General features: G+C 37.8%; 1 protein-coding gene across 21 annotated transcripts in view; it reads left to right on the top strand.

Annotated features, from left to right (window-relative positions):
- ENOX2 (ecto-NOX disulfide-thiol exchanger 2) overlaps positions 1–22,528 on the top strand; it is a 432,409-nt gene that overhangs the window by 295,269 nt on the left and 114,612 nt on the right. For 18 of the 21 annotated variants that reach the window (XM_019716148.2, XM_074323651.1, XM_019716147.2 and 15 more), the window contains one exon: positions 8,529–8,735. The exons of the other annotated variants lie outside the window; for them this stretch is intronic. In XM_019716148.2, the coding sequence (XP_019571707.2) occupies positions 8,529–8,735 (207 nt within the window). The remainder of the gene's footprint in view (positions 1–8,528; positions 8,736–22,528) is intronic. 21 annotated transcript variants of the gene reach the window in all.

The following is a 22,528-nucleotide window of genomic DNA, read 5'->3' as shown; positions in this document are numbered from 1 at the left end:
TTTTACCCTCCCTTCTCATGTGTTGCTTTCGGAATAGAGAAAGCTGTGTATCCATAATATTACCTTTTTCCACTTCAAAAGCCATGAATTTAGGCATTGCCAGTGTTAAAACCTCCTACTTATGTAAAGGTAGAATCCTGCTGGTTTAATCATTCATTTATCACATAATCATCCTGCACTAGGCTTTCATAGTCTCAATCAAGTCAAACCTAAAAGGATGGCTCGTAACCTGTAATGTCTAGGTTGGGTGCAAGGAATGATGTTACAGGATATTCAGTCCCTGAATTTCAAAAGAATAGTACAGATACCTTGTGTATAACACATAGATCTCATTGTTGAGCAGTCTTAAAATGAACTTAGAAATATATGGCTTAAAGAGGCTCTAACTCGTGGTAGTCTCTAGTAAAAGAAACAGACATCTCTCCCCACCTACAACCATGCCTTCTCAGTCCTGAGTTGGACAACCCACATGGCTCAATCCTTTAGTTCTTCAGCTTTGTGTTAAGAATGCTGGCAGGAAAATCAGTGCCAATAAAGTGGTGGCTTCTGGGAAGGAACCTGGCTTTAGAAATTAATTTTAAAAAATAACACTTCTGACGCAGCTTAAAGTAAATTGGTGTTCTAGTTTCTTTTTTGAACTTGAATTTTGCTTAAAAGGGCGCTCAATTTAATTGAGTGGGGAAAATACAAATGCTGAAGTCTCCCTTAGTTCTCTGCTGAAAGCATAGCAAAAGTGCCATTTTTGTTAACAGCCCCAAGACTTTGTAGAGGTGAGATGGGAAGAGCAGGTGAGACGGGAAAAGCAGGGATTTGGTATGACTGAATCCCCTATCTTCTCCAAAGCCCACCAACCCTGTCTGATAAGGCCTTGATTATATACCCTAGTACTTATTCCTATCTCTGGTATATTCTCTTACACTCATGGCCTCTCAGCAATAAGGTCATCTAATGTAGGGACCCTCGGTCTCTTTATGCACCCATCCAATCTGTGTCTGTCTTGTTGCTTCTTTAGAAAGTATTTTTAGCATCAATTCCTTCCCCTCTCACTTGACACTTCATCCAGGTATGTGTCACATGTACAGAACCCTGAAAATCCTGGGGCTTCCATTGCCCACAAATTCAGAGTCCAACTCCTGACTTTAAAAGCCTTTCACTGGTCTGCTTTAAGTGACTGTTTTCAGTCCATCATTTCTACTTGGCACTTGCCCACTCTTTAGTCAAGTTCAACTGCTTCCTCATATCACACTCCTCCAGGCCAACTTCAAGTCTACACTTTCCCGGAACACCTCCATGTGGAAAGTACTGAAATTAAAGCAGTAGTTAATCATTCATCACGCTAATGCATTTCCATTTAAATATTAAGTGCTAAATCCAGTGGATACTTTTTAGTCCTTAAATTACTTTATCTCTGCTATACTTAGTACTGTTGACCCCTTCATCCTTCTTGAAACATTAGCTCATTTAAAGGCATAAGAATGAATAAGACCAGCAGAGAGATCGTATAGAATCAAGAAGGGAAGACGACCAAGCAGAGCACCTTGAGGAATTCCAACATTTCATAATTTAAAAGAGCAAAAGTAGTTTGCAGCAAATCCTCAAAAGACTTAATTTTTACTAGCAGTTTCCAGTTATTCTATCATAAATCTTCTTCATTTATGCTATCGCCCCACCCCTCTATCAAAACATCCCTTGTTTGTGAATACTAGTGACCTTACAATACTACTAAATCCAGTGGTCAGTTCTCAATTCTCTTCCTAATAGTCCTAATAGCCATATATGATGTAGTTGATTACTCCTTACTCATCGATATGCTTTCTTCAATTGGACTCCCAAGACACCACTCTATTGGTTTTCCTCCCACCACACTGGTTGGTCCTTCTCAGTCTCCTTTGCTGATAATCTTCTGTTCTCCCTGACTTCTTATCATTGGAGATCTCCATGACTTAGTTCTTGGACCTGTTCTCTATCTACAATCATACCTTTGATGATCTCATCCAACCATATGGCTGCAAAACTATCTATATGCCAATAATACACTAAATTATATTTTTAGCTCAGACCTTGTCTCTGAACTCCAAACTTATATTCGACTGCCTATCTGATATCTCCACTTAGATATCAAGTAGACCTTTCAAATGTAATATGTTCAAGACAAAACTCTTAATCGTTGCCCCTAAACCTTCTCCACTAGTGTCTTTCTCTATCTCAGATAGTGGAAGGTGCATCCTTTCGGTTGCTCAAGTCAAAATTTAACAATCATCCCTACCTACTTTCTATCCCTCACATACTATATTTAATCTATTAGAAAACTCTGTCAGGTCTACCTTAAAATATACATCTAGACTCCTACTACTCTCATGATAACTCCTGCTATGACCCAGTTTATATTCATAATTATATATTTTTCTGAACTATTGCAATAGCCTTCTAAATGGTCTTCCTCTTTCACCCTTGCCCCTTACGTGCTATTCTCAAGAAAGCAGGCAGAGTGGTCTTTTTTAAAACCTAAGTCAGTTCATGTCCCTCCTTGTCTCAAAACCATTTAATGGCTTCCTATCTTACAATAATGGCCAAAGTCTATTTAATGCTTTAGAAGGCTTCTTGTGATTTTCCCTCCCTCTCTACATTGTCTCATTGACTTTATCTCCTGCTGCTCTCCTCCCCATCACTCACAGTTCCAGTTATACTGACCTCCATGCTATTCCATGAACATACCAGTCAATCTTCCATCACAGGGTCTTTGCAATGGCTCTTCCCTCTACCTGGAATACTCTTCTCCTAAATATCTGCATGGCTAACTCACTCACCTCCTTCAAGTATTTGCTCAAATGTCTCTTCCTCAGTGACCCTGATAACATATTTAAAAGTGTAGCTCTCCCTGCCACACTCCCAATCCTACTTACTCTCTCTAATTTTATTATAACACTTATTATCTTTTAACAAAGTATGTAATTTGTAGAATGTAAACCCCGCAAAGGCAGAGATTTTTTGTCTGTGTTTTTTTTCCCCACTGATGTATCCCAAACACTTAGAAGTGTGTGGCCTATAGTAGGTATTCAATAAAAATTCCTAAAGTGATAGAGGGAAGGAGAGAGGGAGAGATGGGTGGATGGATGGATGGATGGATGGATGGATGGATGGATGGATGGATGGAGAAGTCAGAGGACTAGAAAGCAAACCAAGAAATCATGGGGTAATTAACTCACATGGTGACATATCTCTCTTCTGAGCTTCAGGCACATATAGCCAACTGACCATTAGACTTTTCTAGGTGAATATACATCAAGTGTGAAAAAAAACAGTGTTATATTATAGTGGGTAAACTACCAGATTAAAAGTCAAGAGAATTGTGTTCTACTCCAAGCTCTTGTCACCAACTACCTGTGGGATCTTGGGCTAGGCACATAACCTCCTTGGGTTTCAGTTTCCTTGTCTATAAAGTAAGGATATTGGGTTAGATTAGTCTAGACACCTCCAAGGTTTCATCAGATCTAAAAATATGATTCTTGACATTAAAAATGTATCTACCCCAATAATTATTCACCTAGGCTAAAGCCCCTCAAAATGTGTTAGGTAAAACAAAGGAAAATTGGTAGGTGGCACATAAAGCTTTGTACCTTCAGTGGAGCAGGCAGTGTGGTGTAGCGGTTAAGTGCTCGAGCCCTGAAGTGACACAGGCCTGCTTTCGTATCCCAGATATCCACCACTAAATAGCCATGAGATATTGGGTACGTAACTTAACCTCACTGATCTAGACTAGGCAAAATCAGTTCTGGTCTAAAAATTCAATGAATCAAACTAGACTGGAGCTAACTGTGCACCAGTTTCCTAAAGATAGATGGTGAATAGCCCATTGTCCTAGAAGCAACATCCTCTGATTCCCAGGAGTAAGAAATATGGCAAAAGAAAGCTTTCTGGAACACAGTTACTTTTTCAGAGTGGCTGTCAGATTTACTGAATTCCCAACTAGCAGTTCTCAGTTGATGGTATAAGAAGAGGGCAGTACTGTTACAATTCCATTGACTCTATTCCCTATGCTGTACTCCAAATCCCATGACGATATATATATATATATATATATAGTATATAATTACAGTTGACATTCAATATTATCCAGCTTCAGTTTCAGGTGTACACTGCAGTGGTCAGGCATCTACACCATCCATGAAGTGGTCTCCCTAATAAGACAAGTGCCCATCTGACACCTTACAAAATCTTTACAACATTAATGATTATATTCCCCAAACTGTCTTTCATATCCCCATGGAAATATTGTGGCTACTAATTTGTATTTTCTAAGCCCTTTACTTTCTCCCCCATCCCCACCCCCCTCCCATCTATATCTCTGAAGCTATTTCTGTTTAGTTTGCTCATTTATTCTGTTTTTTAGATTCCACATATAAGTGAGATTATATGGTATTTGTCTTTCTCTATTGGCTTATTTCACTTAGTGTGATATTCTCTGCGTCCGTCTATATCATTGCAAATGGTAAGATTTAATTCTTCTTTGTGACTGAGTAATACTCCATTGCATAAATGTACCACAGTTTCTTAATCCAGTCGTCTATAGATGGGTATTTTGGTTGTTTCCATATTTTGGCTATTGTGAATAGTGCTGCAATAAAGATTCAATGTCAGCTATAACATATATATATAGTCACAGGACATGAAGTATGGCATAGGGAATAGAATCAATGGAATTGTAACAGCTATATATGATGTCGGAGGGATAGTAGATTGGGGGAGGGGGTTATCACTTTGTGAGGGGTGTAAATTAGTACATTGTTTTGTACACCTGAAACTAATAAAAAATAAAAAATAAAAACTGCAGCAGATGGGATGAGAAACTGAAAAAAAAAGTAGGCAGTACCATCTCTCCCGAGAAGTCAGTTTTGCCAAGATTTTTCACTCCAGCTGATAGACCTTCGGTATGGAGAGGTTGCATTTTGAGTTTACTGTGAAATAACAGTACACATGGAATAAGTGGAAGGATATCATCTTCTATCTGTGTCTGGGCACATAGAAAAGCACCCAGGAGCCAGGAAAAGAGCTTTTTTTCATTTTACCATCTCAAAACTGGCTGACCTCTTTCACTTTGGTCCTTAGGGCTGGGTTCTCTAAAGAAATTTTGAGAAAGTGGGTAAATTGAGAATAAAGATTTGCCAGACTTCTGATTATTTCCAATCAGTTGTGATTACATTAAACTATATCTGACCGCTGCTAATTGTCTAGAGGGCCTTCAATCTTGGGCTGTCTAATAAAATCAACTCAAAGACTGCAGTATATGAATTCTGGCAAACCAGATGAGTGATCTGTATGCTCCTTTGAAAAGCAAGATGCGAGTGGTTTATAGGTCCTCTGTGCTGCTCCCTGCCTCACTTCTCAAAGATCAACAGTGACTCTAATCTTAATGCTGATTGCCCCTACACAGCTCCCCAGAGTGGGTACTTAGTTGTAATTAGAATTAATAGAAACTCCTCCTTTTCCATTACCAGAAAGTAGAGTTCTTCATACTCTCAGTTATGTTGAATACTTTTACATGGAAGTTTTCTTCTCCATCCAGAATGGTGATTGGTATGTTACAAGAGTTCAGCACATTACCTGATTAATAGGTACACTTTGTATTTGCTCTCCTATGGAGTTATCATTGCTGTGCTCAGATCACTGTATTTCAGTGGGATTAGAAAATCAGGCCCAGACAACAAAGTGCTTTGAGCTATTAATTAAAGAACAAGTACTATCCATTAAGGAAGATAGTACAGCCCACTACCTTGCTTGGGACATACACCTAAATCTCAGAAAATGCTATCAAAGAGGCTTTCTGCATTTACCCAAGGAAAATAAATAAATCCTCAGCATTCTTGACTCTACTCTTAGTGGCTTTCATATTCTTTTACTTAGCAGACAGTCAGCACAGAATAATCACAACATCTAAACAAGGTGATGACTTCATCACATAATTTTTAAATTCCACAAATGTAGTCAAGGGAAAGAGTTATGTGTGTTCAGTGTTACATATAACTGCAGCAGTACACAGACACTCCTTAGAGTCTCTCAGTGAACCTAAAGGTAGACCTAACTAAGCCAACTCAATTAATATGAAAAGGTGATTATTTGCTTCACAAAGGGATTCTTTACCTTTAAGTTCCTTTAAACAGTAAATTTCAGAAGGATCCTGAAACAGGATTTTATTCTAAAGTCTTTGATTTGAAAACATTGGTCTAACTATATGGATGTTCTTTGAAATTATTTACCTATGTAGTCAGTGGCTGGGTTGTGTTCCATGATCAAAACCATATGTGTCTTCACAGTTGTAGATTCTTCTATCACTAAGAGTCATTCCTTCCCAAACCCAGTCTTATCTAAAGATCTGGATAAAGCAAGGAGCTGGGAGTTTAGAAGTCCAGGTCTTAGCTACCATTCTATTCCAGACTTGTGGTAAGGTTTTAGAAAGCCCAGACTGGTAATTAGGAAACCTGGGCTCTATAATAGTAAATAATAATAACACAATAATAACTACTATTTATTGGGAAGCTATCAAGTGCATATTTCATGCAATGTAGAGAGTAGGTTATCAATTATCCTGCAATAATCCTTGTAAGGTAGAAGACAGTATCCCTATTTCAGAGATGAAAACTAAGGTTCTCAGAGGTTCTCCCAAGGTCACGCAGACAGTGAATAATTAAGTTAAAGTTTAAATCCAGGTTTACCTGCTCCAATTTCATGTTCCTTATCTTTCTAACTTCATGATCTTGAATGAGTCACTCCACCTTACTCAGCTAAGATTTTTCCTCTGTAATATGAGTTTAGATCAAGTCGGTGGTTTTCAGCCCTAGCTACACATTACAGTTGCCTGAGAAGCTTTAAAAAAAATGGTACCCAGGCTCTACCCCGGGCTAATTAAATTAGATTCATTGGAGTGGGGCCCAGGCATTATTTGGTTCTTTGTTTGACTCCCAAGTTGATTCTACTGTGCTGTTAGAGCTGGGAATCACTGGAAGTGTGATATCTAGAATCCCTTCCAGTTCTTAAAATCTTAGAAGCATGAGTCTCAAGAAATTCTGGACCTCATTTTCCTCTTTTTGGCTAAAACTATAACCTCTCCAGTTTCCACGACTAAGACATTTCAGATTCCTGCTCACTAGGTTATCTTCTTTTTCCCTTTAAATTTCTCATATGTATGTATATGTGTGTGTATATATATATATCTCTTGAAATTACAGACATTTTAAAAAAATTAACAGAAACTTTGTAAATTACCTGAATCCCTCTGCCTCTTTCATTAACTAAATAGAGGGAAAGAAAGCATCATTAGAACCTGATTATTCTGAGCTACACTAATTAAGACAGACAATGGTAGCAAAGTGAGGAAGCTAGAGATGCTGATACCCAAGGAAACTCCAAAATCATCTGCTTGCCAACTTGGATAAGAGTCAAGTGGGGGCCTGGACCTAATCTACAAGTCAGACTCATTTATTTTTGTATGTGAGCTGTAATCACTGGTTATTGAGCTCTCCAAATCTTGAGCTGGAAGAATTATTTTTAAGAGCTGAATGGAGAGAACAGATTACAGAAAATAAATCCTTGCAGATACAAAACCAACACTAGAAAAACCTTTGACCATCATGCTTCGTTTTGGGGGCTATAAACTGTAGGATTTTGCTTGGAAATGCTTTGATATATATAAAGCAACAAGGAGCTGGCTGATACAACAGGCTTTGTGTATAAGATGAGTGAGTAGGAAGCACATTTTTTTAAGTAGAGGGAGAATCATCTCATTAAGTAGGTTTTTAATGACTCTGTAGCCAAATTTATCTCATTTTAGTTAATGATTTCCTAGATGAGTTTGCTTTCTCAGCTGTCTTTCATAGCTTCCTCTAAATGCTGCGTATTTTGCTCTGGACCTCACCTCTCTATTGAGGAATTTGAGGAAGGGCTCAATGGTATCAAAACACAAAACCAAATGAAAAACTAAAAAAGATGGTTTGTTCTCAGGCCGACATTGTCAACCAAATAATTCTGAGAACTATAAATATTTTTGTAAATGTTCACCCCATCATTGTCAAATTAATGCTAAAACAGTTCTTCCAGTAAGCATGAACAGAAAGAATATGATAACTACAAACTGAATTACACAAACCTTTCTCTCAGTGACCCTGGTTCTGAGAATTCCTGAGTTTAAACTGAATGGGATTTCCCCCAACTAACTGTCTTCTTAATAAAAATGACTGAAAATTGAGCATAGCTGAGTTGTCACAATAAAAGTAAAGAACTCTGGATGGGAGAGACAGAGGGGTCTGAGTCTTTATCCTGTAGACATTATGAGCACCAAACCAAAATGATTTTCAGATCCGTGCAACCAATTTACTGTGGAGCAGAGGTGAGCACCTTGGGGGCCATGTGCTTCTGGCACTCTTAGACAAAAGTCTGGTGGAGACAATAGGGCTATCTCTGGGAAATGTTAGGTTTCTAAGAGGTTTGTCCCAAGCAAAAATTTTAATTTCGAATGCTTTTGCACTTATGCTTAGATCTTCCACCTCCTGCAACCCGAGAACGACCACCAGGATGCAAAACAGTATTTGTGGGTGGTCTGCCTGAAAATGGGACAGAGCAGATCATCGTGGAAGTATTCGAACAGTGTGGAGAGATCATTGCTATTCGGAAAAGCAAAAAGAACTTTTGTCACATTCGCTTTGCTGAGGAGTACATGGTGGACAAAGCCCTTTATCTTTCTGGTAGGTGTTTAGTCATGAGGATTGTGCCCACCAGACACGATGCAGAGATTGGGTATCAGTGTATTTACATCTGTGGGAACTAAAAACTGGGCTTAATGCTATCCCCTCTTGCATTCAGAGATAGAAAATGCATGTTACCATCCAACTTCTTCCTTTAAAGTTCTCCAGTTTTGCATGGCATAACTCCAAAACTCCTTACTTGTAGCATCTAAAGGCCTTTATTATCTGTTTTAACTCTGACTCATCTCCCAGTCCTCCCCTCACATACATGTCCCAACCACACTAAACTACTTATAGCTCCCAGAATGTGCCATGGTGTTTTATGCGTTTTCCTCTGACTAGAATTACTTTTTCACTCCTACCCGCCATACACACATCTTCATACCCTAGAGTTCTACCTCAAGCATAACCTCTCTGAGAAGCTTTCTCTGACTTCTTTCCCCACTCTGCCCCAGGCTGGTTTGGGTACCCCTTCCTCAATGATTCCACAGCACCCACTACTTCCTCCTAACATAACACTTATAACACCATGCTAGAACTGTCCCCTTCTACATCTGTCTCCCTCACCAGAGCATGAACTCCTTAGAGGAAGGGACTGTGTCTTATTTAGCTTGAATCCCCAGCATCTAACCCACAACCTGGAACAAAAGTAGGTATTCAAGAATAACTATCGACTTCCGGAAAAATGGAAGAGTGAGGTAAGCCTCTGTAAAGCTCCCCTGGAATTTACAAAGAATCGAACAACAAAAACTCCACAAAGGACTCCCTGCACAGCAGACAGGCAAGACGAAGAGGCCCACTACCTACTGAAATCACCTACAGGTGGGAGATTCGCGCGTGGAGGGAGGAGGAAAGGGAGAAGTGCACGGAGACGGAGCCGCGCGGGCGCAGGACTCAGACCCAGCTCAGTGCACCGAGCTCGCTGCTTCCCGGAACTACCGCAGCTGCAGGAGAGGGAAGAACTTGGACTGCTAGGGCTCCGCCAGGGCTCCACAGGGCTGAGGGGACAGCCTATAACACGGCTGAACCCAACACAAACGGCAGAGACCTCGGAGTAAAGACTCAGGGAAAAAGGCTGAAAACGGTGGTTTAAGCCCGCACTGCCGAGCAGAGAACGGAGCCTTAGGCACTGAGACTAGCCGCCCCCTCCCAGAGCTCACCCGCCCCCACTTGCCCGGTGCTAGAAGCGAAACAGAAGCAGTGTCAGGTCAAAACAACAGAAAATTTGCTATTTTGAGAACTGTGGACGCAGACACAAATTCACAGCCCAACTAGTTCCGGCAAAGGGGAGAGAGCTGTAGAAGCAGGACCAGCTGTGGTGGTGGTCGCCGCCATTGCTCTGGGCCACCTCTCACAACTCACCCCGCCCCTGACCCCACCTATCTGGGCGGATCCCTGCAGGAGTAAACAGAACTGCTGAAACATACGGGCTCTGAATCAGGAGCTGGAAGAGCTTTGGAACATCAAAAGCTCTCCGCATACCCACCGGGACACTGCGCCCTGTGACCTAGACGAACTATTAACAGAGGAGAAGCCCGTCTCCCAGGGAATCCCCCCATTGTGTGAGAAGTTGGAATAGTGCAGAGAAAACATAGCACTACCGTGTGGGAGAAGAAAAATAAGTTGCAGTTGGAGAAATAATAAAACATTCTACCAACAAGTACTGGCAAACAAAAGAAAGACCTCTTCCTATCAACCTGTTGCAGAAGTCACTCCTGTAGATGTCTAGGAAGAGAAATAGTAAACCAGTAATCGCCATGAATAACCAAGGCAACAAGATAGCTCAGAAAGAAAGTGAAAAATCTCCAGAGAAGGCACTTAAAGATACAGAAATATGTGACTTAAATGACAGAGAATTCAAGATTGCAGTTCTGAAAAACTCAACGAGATACAAGAAAACACAGATAGGCAGTTAAATGAACTCAGAAACTCAATCAAAGAACAGCATGAGCATTTTACGAAAGAGATTGAAATTTTAAAAAGAACCAAATAGAATTTCTGGAGATTAAGAACTCAATAGAAGAAATTAAGAATGAAATAACCAGCTTAGGTAGTAGAGTTGACCAGATGGAGGAAAGAATCAGTGACATCGAAGATAGAAACCTGGAAATGACACAGATAGAAGAAGAAAGAGACTTGAGACTTAAAAGAAATGAAAGAACTTACAAGAACTTTCTGACTCCATCAGAAAGAGCAATATAAGAATAATGGGCATACCAGAAGGAGAAGAAAGAGAGAAGGAACAGAGAATATATTCAAACAAATTGTCGATGAGAACTTCCCAAATTTGTGGACAGAACTGGACCCTCGAATCCAAGAAGCAAATAGAACACCTAGTTACCTCAATCCCAACAGGCCTTCTCCAAGGCACATTGTATTGAAGCTGTCTAAAATCAACGACAAAGAAAGAATCCTCAAGGCAGCCAGGGAAAAGAAGACGGTAACTTACAAAGGAAAGCCCATTAGATTATCATCAGATTTCTCAGCAGAAACTCTACAAGCCAGGAGAGAGTGGAACCAAATATTCAAACTATTGAAAGAGAGAAACCATGAGCCAAGAATAATATATCCAGCAAAGATATCCTTTAGATATGAAGGAGGAATAAAGACCTTTCCAGACATACAGAAGCTGAGGGAATTTTCTAATACACGACCTGCACTACAAGAAATACTAAAGGAGGCTATTCGACCACCATCAACAGGGACAATTTGTGGCAACCAAAACTCAAAAAGGGGGAGAGTAAAGGCCTGAACCGGAATATGGGAATGGAGAAAGTAAGCGTGCTGAAGAAAATGGAATACTCTAAATATCAAACTTTCTTTTACATAAACTTAAGGGTAACCACTCAAAATAAATCCAGAATTGAAATATATACTGAAATAAAAGAAGAAACAGAGGGAAACATCATAGAATACCACCACACAGAAATAATAGACAACAACAAAAGGCAAAGAAACAATGGAGACACAGCCTTACCAGAAAACTAAAGATAGAATGACAGGAAATCCTCACATATCAATAATCACCCTAAATGTAAATGGACTGAACTCACCAATAAAAAGGCACAGAGTAGCAGATTGGATCAAAAACTAAACCCAACCATATGCTGTCTCCAAGAGACACATCTCAGCTACAAGGACAAGCATAGACTCAAAGTGAAAGGGTGGAAATTGACACTCCAAGCAAATGGTACCCAGAGAAAATCAGGTGTAGCCATAATGATATCAGATGAAACAGACTTCAAGGTGAAAAAGATAACAAGAGACAAAGATGGACATTTCATAATGGTGAAGGGGACTGTACAACAAGAAGACATAACAGTCATCAATATTTATGCCCCCAATCAGGGAGCACCGAAATACACCAAGCAACTACTAACAGAACTAAAGGGAGAAATTGACCAAAACACAATTATACTAGGGGACTTAAATACACCATTGACAGCTATGGATAGATCATCCAAACAGAAAATAAATAACGAAATAGTAGCCCTAAATGACACATTAGATGAAATGGACATAATTGACATTTATAGAGCACTTCATCCTAAAACATCAGACTATACATTCTTTTCTAGTGCACATGGAACATTCTCAAGGATAGACCATATATTGGGACATAAAATCAGTCTCAACAAATTTAAGAAGATTGAAATCATACCATGCATATTCTCTGATCACAAGGCTTTGAAATTGGATATCAACTGTAAAAAGAAAGTGGGAAAAAACACAAATACATGGAGATTAAACAACATACTTTTAAAGAAGGACTGGGTCAAAGAAGAAATTAGAGGAGAGATCAAAAGATACATAGAAACAAATGACAATGAAAATACATCCTACCAAAATTTTTGGGATGCAGCGAAAGCAGTTTTAAGAGGGAAATTTATCTCATTACAGGCCTATCTCAAGAAACAAGAAAACTCCCAAATAAATAACCTCATGTTACACCTTAAAGAACTAGAAAAAGAAGAACAAGTAAAACCCAAGGTCAGCAGAAGAAAGGAAATAACAAAAATTAGAGCAGAACTAAATGAAATAGAGAACAAAAAGACAATAGAAAAAATTAATGTGACAAAGAGCTGGTTCTTTGAAAAGATTAACAAAATTGACAAACCCTTGGCTAGACTTACTAAGATAAAAAGAGAGAAGACACTGATTAACAAAATCAGAAACGTAAAAGGGGAAGTTATCACGGACACCACAGAAATACAAAGGATCATCCAAGAATACTATGAAGGACTATATGCCACCAAATTCAACAACCTAGAAGAAATGGACAAGTTCTTAGAAACATATAGCCTTCCAAGGCTGAACCATGAAGAACTAGAAAATCTAAACAGACCGATCACCAGTAACGAAATTGAATCAGTCATCCAAAACCTTCCCAAAAGCAAAAGTCCGGGACCAGATGGCTTCACTAGTGAATTCTACCAAACCTTCAAAGAGGATCTAATACCAATTCTGCACAAACTCTTCCAAAAATTGAAGAAGAGACAGTACTCCCTAACTCATTTTATGAGGCCAACATTACCCTGATACCAAAACCTGGTAAGGACAGCACAAAAAAAAGAAAACTACAGACCAATATCTCTGATGAATACCGATGCAAAAATCCTAAATAAAATTCTAGCAAATCGAATACAACAATGCATTAAAAAGATTATTCATCACGACCAAGTGGGGTTCATCCTCGGGCACAAGGATGGTTCAACATACGAATCCATCAATGTGATACATCACATAAACAAAATAAAGGACAAAAATCATATGATTATATCAATTGATGCAGAAAAGCATTTGACAAGATACAACATCCATTTATGATTAAAACACTTAATAAAATGGGTATAGAAGGAAAATACCTTAACATAATAAAGGCCATATATGACAAGCCCTCTGCTAATCTCATAATTAATGGAGAAAAACTGAAGCCCTTTGCTCTACGTTCAGGAACACGACAGGGATGTCCCCTATCACCTCTGCTTTTCAACATAGTGTTAAAGTCCTTGCCAGAGCAATCAGGCAAGAGAAAGAAATAAAAGGCATCCAAATTGGGAATGAAGAAGTTAAATTATCACTCTTTGCAGATGACATGATGCTATATATAGAAAACCCTAAAGACTCCACCAAAAAGCTATTAGAAACAATCAACGAATACAGTAAAGTTGACTGATACAAAATCAGTGCACAAAAGTCCATTGCCTTCCTATATACTAACAATGAAATCTCAGAAAAGAAATACAAAAAACAATTCCTTTTGCAATTGCAGCAAAAAGAATAAAATACCTAGGAATAAACTTAACCAAGGATGTGAAAGACCTATATGCTGAAAACTATAAGACATTTTTGAAAGAAATTGAAGAAGACACAAAGAAATGGAAAGACATTCCGTGCTCATGGATTGGAAGAATCAACATAGTTAAAATGGCCATATTACCCAAAGCAATATACAGATTCAATGCAATCCCCATCAAAATCCCAATGGCATATTTTAAAGAAATAGAACAAAAATCATCAGATTTGTTTGGAACCACAAAAGACCCGAATAGCCAAAGCAATCTTAAGAAAAAGAACAATAATGGAGGTATCACACTTCCTGACTTTGGCTTGTACTACAGGGCTACAATAATCAAAACAGCATGGTATTGGCAGAAAAACAGACACATAGACCAATGGAATAGAATTGAGAACCCAGAAATAAAACCACATAAATATGGACAGATAATTTTTGACAAAGAAGCTAAAACATACAATGGAGCAAAGACAGCCTCTTCAATAAATGGTGCTGGGAGAATTGGATAGCCACGTGCAAAAGAATGAAACTGGACTGCTATTTGTCACCATGTACCAAAGTTAATTCAAAATGGATCAAAGACTTAAGCATAAGACCTGACACAATAAACTGCATAGAAGAAAACATAGGTACTAAACTTATGGACCTTGGGTTCAAAGAGCATTTTATGAACTTGACTCCAAAGGCAATGGAAGTAAAAGCTAAAATAAACGAATGGGACTATATGAAACTTAAAAGCTTCTGCACAGCAAAAGAAACCATTGACAAAATAAAGAGGCCACCAACTGAATGGGAGAAGATTTTTGCAAACAGTGCCTCCGATAAGGGGCTAGTATCCAGAATATACAAGGAACTCATGCAACTCAACAACAAAAAAAACAACCCAATTGAAAAATGGGCAGAGGACTTGAAGAGACATTTCTCCAAAGAGGACATACAAATGGCAAATAGACATATGAAAAAATGCTCAACATCACTAATCATCAGAGAAATGCAAATCAAAACCACAATGAGATATCACCTCACCCCAGTCAGAATGGCTATCATCAACAAGACAAATAGTAACAAATGTTGGAGAGGCTGTGGAGAAAAAGGAACCCTCATACACTGTTGGTGGGAATGCAGACTGGTGCAGCCGTTATGGAAGGCAGTGTGGAGGTTCCTCAAAGAATTACGAATAGAATTGCCATATGACCCAGCAATCCCTCTCCTGGGTATCTACCCAAAAAATCTGAAAACATTTAGAGATAAAGACACGTGTGCTCCAATGTTCATTGCAGCTTTGTTTACTGTGGCCAAGACATGGAAACAACCAAAATGTCCTTCGATAGATGAATGGATAAAGAAGTTGTGGTATATATACACAATGGAATACTATTCAGTAAGAAAAGATGATATAGGAACATTTGTGACAACATGGATGGATCTTGAGTGTAATGCTGAGCGAAATAAGTCAGACAGAAAAAGCAGAGAACCATGTGATTTCACTGATATGTGGTATATAAACCAAAAACAACAAAAGAACAAGACAAACAAATGAGAAACAGAAACTCATAGACACAGACAATAGTTTAGTGGTTGCCAGAGGGTAAGGGGGTGGGGGTGGGGGTGGGAGATGAGGGTTAGGGGATCAAATATATGGTGATGGAAGGAGAACTGACTCTGGGTGATGAACACACAATGGGATTTATAGATGATGTAATACAGAATTGTACACCTGAAATCTATGTAATTTTACTAACAATTGTCACCCCAATAAATTTAATTAAAAAAAATAACTATGGAAGTTAGTTAGTTATCAAATATTTGTTCACTGCTAGGCAGAATGCTAGTTTGCTGAGGATACAGCAAAGACCAAAGCAGACAAACTTTCAGGGGTTGGGGGGGAGAGGAAGAGGGAGTGGGAGAGAGAAGAAGAAGAAGAGAAGATTTCTGACTCCTGACTGGAGATATAAAGAAAGGTAGTATTTGGACCAAGTCTTTGTCAAAGAGAAAATATTTGAATGTGGATAATGGGGCATACATACAGCTTGAGCAAAGGTACAAAGGTGGTAAGTTTTGATGAACATTCAAGGAAACAGTAAGTAGTGATTTGAGTACTGAGTAGACATGAGAGGAGAAGGAAAAACGTCAGCTGTTAGCACACTTTGAATGACATAATTGGGTCTTCATTCCTCAAGTAATAGAGAATTGTTCAAGGAATTTTTGAACAAGGAAGATGATTGTTTCTGAAAGATTAAGCTCACACCTCGTGTAAAAATAAATTAGAGGTAAGAAAAGAAAAGAGGAGAGGAGGTCAGTTAGACTCCTATTGCAATAGGCCAGGGAAAAGGTGATGACTATTTGAAAAACTAGGCTAGTAACATGGGGAAGGAAAGGAGGAGGCAGATATGGAATACTCATTAAATTTGCTAGGTGTTGTAAAATCTTACTTCTGAAGATTCGACAGCATTTAGGAATGGTAACAGAGCATTCCAAAATAGACTCTTTTAATAAGAAGTTAAAGATTTTGTACACTTGAAACCTATGTAATTTTACTAACCATTGTCACCCCGATAAATTTTAATTTAAAAAAAAAGAAGTTAAAAGTTTTGAAAAGTCCAGAACAGTTAGTTGTACATAAAAGACTACATGCTGCTCAGGATGCATCCATGTACCAGGGGTGCCAAAAACATGTATATACATGACTTGTATTCATCTTTTGTTATTGGTATATATTGAGTATTACAATTTTAATACAGTTTTTTTTTCCTTTCTTATAATGTGTATACATTTTTTGGCACCCTCTGTATGTATACATCATTGAAATCAGCTCTCTGGTAACAACCAACTCCTGGAAACATTCTCAGGACTGCCAAAGGAAAGGGGATTGCAATCAGTAATGTGAAAAGAAATCAATATTGCCCTTTAAATTTTAACCTTCTCCCTGAAAGTTCACAAGTGCTAGAAATTTCCTGAATTGCATGGCTCTTCTTCAACATTGTAAATAAAGAGAGACAGAGATTAAAACAAACAAAAATCCCTTAGAAGGGGGACTAAGTATGTAGAAATAATCTTTTGGATGTGCAGGGAGTTTGAACACCTTTGGGAGCTGGCATTGCACACAGCACACCATCCTCAGAGCATCACATTATTTACCCTGTGTTTACAGAAAGCTTTCATATCGTCCTCTTTTTTATCCTCTCAGTGATCCTGGGAGAATAGGCAAGGTAATCATTAATAGCCCCATTTTTCTGATGGCTCAGATGATTGAATAAGATGAATGGGTGAGAAAGTGCATTGTAAATTGTAAAGGACCATAGGAAAGTTTGCTTATGGAATGCATTTATTCTTCCTCTGTCTTTTTAAAAAAAATTCCAACAGTCAATCTTATTTTTTTTAATAATTTATTTATTTTTTCAGTTACACTTGACTTTCATCATTATTTTATATTAGTTTAAGCTTTACAGCACAGTGGTTAGACATTTATATAATTTATGCAGCGATCCCCCTAGTTAGTCTAGAACCCACTTGGCACTATACATAGTTGTTGCAACATTACTGACTATATTCCCTATGATGTACTTTACATCCCCCAAGACTACTCTGTAACTACCAATTTGTATTTCTTAATCCCCTCACCTTTTTCACTCAGCTTCCCAGTCCCCTTCCCCTCTTGCAACCATCATTTTGTTCACTGTATCTAGGAGTCTGCTTCTATTTTGTTTGTGTGTTTATTTTGTTCTTTAGATTCTACATATAAGTGAGATCATATGGTATTTGTCTCTCTCAGTCTGACTTATTTCTCTTAACATAATACCCTCTAGGTCCACCCATGTAGTTGCAAATGGAAAGATTTCATTCTTTTTTATGGCCAAGTAATATTCCATTGTCAATATGTACCACTACTTCTTTATCTGATCATCTATTGATGGGCACTTGCATTGCTTCCATATCTTGGCTATTGTAAATAGTGCTGCAGTAAACATAGGGTGCATATATCTTTTCGAATTAGTGTTTTGGATTCCTTCGGATAAATACCCAGAAGTGGAATTGCTGGGACGTAAGGTAGTTCTATTTTTAATTTCTTGAGGAATCTGCAAACCGTTTCCATAGTGGCTCCACCAATTTGCAATCCCACCAACAATGCACAAGGGTTCCCTTTTCTTTGAATCCTCACCAACACTTGCTTGTTGATTTATTGATGATGGCCTTTCTGACAGGTGTGAGGTAATATCTCATTGTGGTTCAATTTGCATTTCTCTGATCATATTGGATGTTGAGCATCTTTTAATATGGCTGTAGGCCATCTGTATGTCCTCTTCGGAGAAACGTCTATTCAGGTCCTCTGCTCATTTTTTATTTGGATTTTTCTTTTTTTTGACTTGAGTTGTATGAGTTCTTTGTAAATATTACATATTAACCCCTTATTGGAAGTATCATTGTGACTATCTTCTCCTTTTCAATAGGTTGTCTTTTTGTTTTGTTCATGGTTTCGTTTGCTGTGCAAAAACTTTTTAGTTTGATGTATGTAGTCCCACTTGTTTATTTTTTTTCCTTTGTTTCCCTTGCCCAGAGAGATATATATCAGAAAAAAATATTACTAAGAGCAGTGTGAGAGAGTTTACTGCTTATGTTTTCCTCCAGGAGTTTTACGGTTTCAGGCTTTACATTTAAGTCTTTAATGCATTTTGAGTTTATTCTTGTATATGGCGTAAGAAGGTAGCCTAGTTTCATTTTTTTTTTTTTTGAAGTATCTGTCTGGTTTTCCCAACACCATTTATTGAATAGACTCTCTTTATCCCATTGAATATTCTTCCCTCATTTATCATAGATTAAATGACCATATAAGCATTTGATTATTTCTGGAATCTCTATTGTGTTCCATTGATATATGTGTCTGTTTTTATAACAGTACAATGCTGTTTTGATTACAAAAGCCTTGCAGCATAGTTTCATATCAGGTAGTGTGATACCTCCAACTTTCTTCTTTCTCAGTATCGCCAGTGGCTATTTGGGGTCTTTTGTGATTTCATATAAATTTTCAGATTATTTGTTCTCATTCTCTGAAAAATACCATTTGTATTTTGGTAGGGATTGGACACTGTAAAAATACTAAACTTGCTATCCATGAGCACAGTATGTGCTTCCATTTATTTGTGTTTTCTTCAGTTTCTTATTTCAGTAGTGACTTACAATATTGCAAGTGCAAGTCTTTTACCTTCTTTGTTAAATTTATTCCTAGGTATTTTACTTTTTCATACAATTATAAACAGGATTGTTTCTTTTCTTTTTTTTACTTAAAGTTTATTGGGGTGACAATTGTTAGTAAAGTTACATAGACTTCAGGTGTACAATTCTGTATTACATCATCTATAAATCCCATTGTGTGTTCACCACCCAGACTCAGTTCTCCTTCCATCACCATATATTTGATCCCCTTTACCCTCATCTACCACCCTCCTCCCCCCTTACCCTGTGGTAACCACTAAACTATTGTCTGTGTCTATGAGTTTTCTATCTTCATTTGTTTGTCTTGTTCTTTGTTGTTTTCAGTTTTATATACTACACATCAGTGAAATCATATGGTTCTCTACTTTTTCTGTCTGACTTATTTCGCTTAGCATTATAATCTCAAGATCCATCTATGTTGTCGCAGATGGTACTATTTCATCTTTTCTTATGGCAGAATACTATTCCGTTGTGTATGTATACCACAACTTCTTTATCCATTCTTCTATCGAAGGACATTTTGGTTGTTTCCATGTCTTGGCCACCATAAATAAAGCTGCAATGAACATTGCAGCACACGTGCCTTTATGGATAAATGTTTTCAGATTTTTTGGGTAGATACCCAGGAAAGGGATTGCTGGGTCATACGGTAATTCTATTCATAATTTTTTGAGGAACCTCCACACTGCCTTCCATAGCAGCTGCACCAATCTGCATTCCCACCAACAGTTTACGAGGGTTCCTTTTTCTCCACAGTCTCTCCAAAACCTGTTATTTGTCTTGTTGATGATAGCCATTCTAACTGGTATGAGGTGATATCTCATTGTGGTGTTTATTTGCAATTCTCTGATGGTTAGTGATGTTGAGCGTTTTTTCATAAGTCTATTGGCCATTTATACTATGTCTTCTATGGAAAAATATATATTCAGTTCCTCTGCCCATTTTTTAATTGGATCGTTGGTTTTTTTATTGTTGAGTTCTGAGTTCCTTATATTTTTTTGGATATTAGCTCCTTATTGGAGGCATTGTTTGCAAAACTCTTCTGCCATTCGGTTGATTGCCTCTTTATTTTGTCGATGACTTTTTCTATGCAGAAGCTTTTTAGTTTGATATAGTCCCATTCATTTATTTTAGCTTTCACTTCCCTTGCCTTTGAGGTCAAATTCATAAAATGCTCTTGGAACCCAAGGTTCATAACCTTAGTACTCATGTTTTCTTCTATGCAGTTTATTGTTTCAGGTCATAAGTTTCGTTATTTATCCATTTTAAGTTAATTTTGGTACACAGTGACAGATAGCACTCTAATTTCATGCTTTTACATGTGGCTTTCCAATTCTCCCAGCACCATTTATTGAAGATGCTGTCTTTTCTACATTGTATGTTTTTGACTTCTTTGTCGAAATTATCTGTTCATATTTATGTGTGTTTATTTCTGGGTTTTCAATTCTATTCCATTGGTCTCTGTGTCTGATTTTCTGCCAATACATGCTCTTTTGATTATTGTTGCCCTGTAGTACAAGCTGAAGTCAGGGAGTGTGATACCTCCAGCACTGTTATTTTTTCTTAGTTTTGCTTTGGCTATTCGGGGTCTTTTGTGGTTCCATACAAATCTGATGATTTTTCTGTTCTATTTCTTTAAAAAACGCCATTGGGATTGTAATGGGGGTTGCATGAAATCTGTGCGTTGCTTTGGTTAATATGGCCATTTTAACTCTGTTGCTTCTTCCAATCCATGAACACGGAATGTCTTTCCATTTCTTTGTGTCTTCTTCAATTTCCTTTAAGAAATGTATTATACTTTTCAGTGTATAGGTCTCTCACATCCTTGGTTAACTTTTTTCCTAGGTATTTTATTCTTTTTGTTGCAATTGCAAAATGTTTTTTTTTTTTGGTTTTTTTTCTGAGGTTTCATTGTTAGTACCGTGTTTCCCGGAAAATAAGACCTAGCCGGACAATCAGCTCTAATGCATCTTTTGCAGCAAAAATTAATATAAGACCTAGTCTTATTTTATTGTAATATATATTTTAATATAATGTAATCTAACATAATATAATATAAGACCCGGTCTTATATTAACTTTTGCTCCAAAAGACGCATTAGAGCTGATTGTCCGGCTAGGTCTTATTTTCAGGGAAACATGGTATATAGGAATACAATGGACTTTTGTATGTTGATTTTGTAGCCGGCAACTTTACTGTATTTGTTTTTTGTTTCTAATAGCTTTCTGATGGAGTCTTTAGGGTTTTCTAACTAACAAACTATGTCATCTGCAGAAAGTGACAATTTACCTTTTTCATTCCCAATTTGGATGCCTTTTATTTTTCTCTTGCCTGATTGCTCTGGCTAGGACTTCCAAAACTATGTTGAAAAGCAGAAGTGATAGAGGAGAGCCCTGTCATGTTCCTGAACATAGAGCAAAGGGCTTCAGTTTTTGACCATTAATTATGATATTAGCTGAGGGTTTGTCATATATGGCCTGTATTATGTTGAGGTATTTCTCTTCTATACCCATTTTATTAAGTGTTTAAATCATAAATAGATGTTGTATCTTGTCAAATGCTTTTTCTGCATCTATTGATATAATCATATGGATTTTGTCCTTCATCTTGTTTATGTGATGTATCATATTGATGGATTTGCATATGCTGAACCATCCTTGTGCCCCTGGGATCAACCCCACTTGGTCGTGATGTCTGATCTTTTTAATGCATGGTTGCATTCGATTTGCTAGAATTTTGTTTAAGATTTCTGCATCTGTATTCATCAGAGATATTGGTCTGTAATTTTCTTTTTTTGTTTTATCCTTACCAGGTAAGGATAATGTTCAGGGTAATGTTGGCCGTACAAAATGACTTAGGGAGTATTGTCTCTTCTTCAATTTTTTTGGAAGAGCTTGAGTAGGACTGGTATTAGACCCTCTTTGAAGGTTTGGTAGAATTCACTAGTGAAGCCATCTGGTCCTGGACTTTTGCTTTTGGGAAGGTTTCGGATGACTGATTCAATTTCTTTACTGGTGATCGATCTATTTAGATTTTCCAAATCTTCATAATTCAGCCTAGGAAGGCTGTATGTTTCTAAGAACTTGTCCATTTCTTCTACATTATTGAATTTGGTGGCATATAGTCCTTTGTAGCATTCTTGGATGATCTTTTTTTTTTTAATTAAATTTATTGGGGTGACAATTGTTAGTAAAATTACATAGATTTCAGGTGTGTGGTATATAAACCAAAAGCAACAAAAGAACAAGACAAACAAATGAGAAACAGAAACTCAGACACAGACAAT

Source organism: Rhinolophus sinicus, chromosome X (assembly GCF_036562045.2).
Source record: "Rhinolophus sinicus isolate RSC01 chromosome X, ASM3656204v1, whole genome shotgun sequence".
Lineage (NCBI taxonomy): Eukaryota > Metazoa > Chordata > Mammalia > Chiroptera > Rhinolophidae > Rhinolophus > Rhinolophus sinicus.
This window is presented reverse-complemented; position numbering and strand designations above follow the sequence as displayed.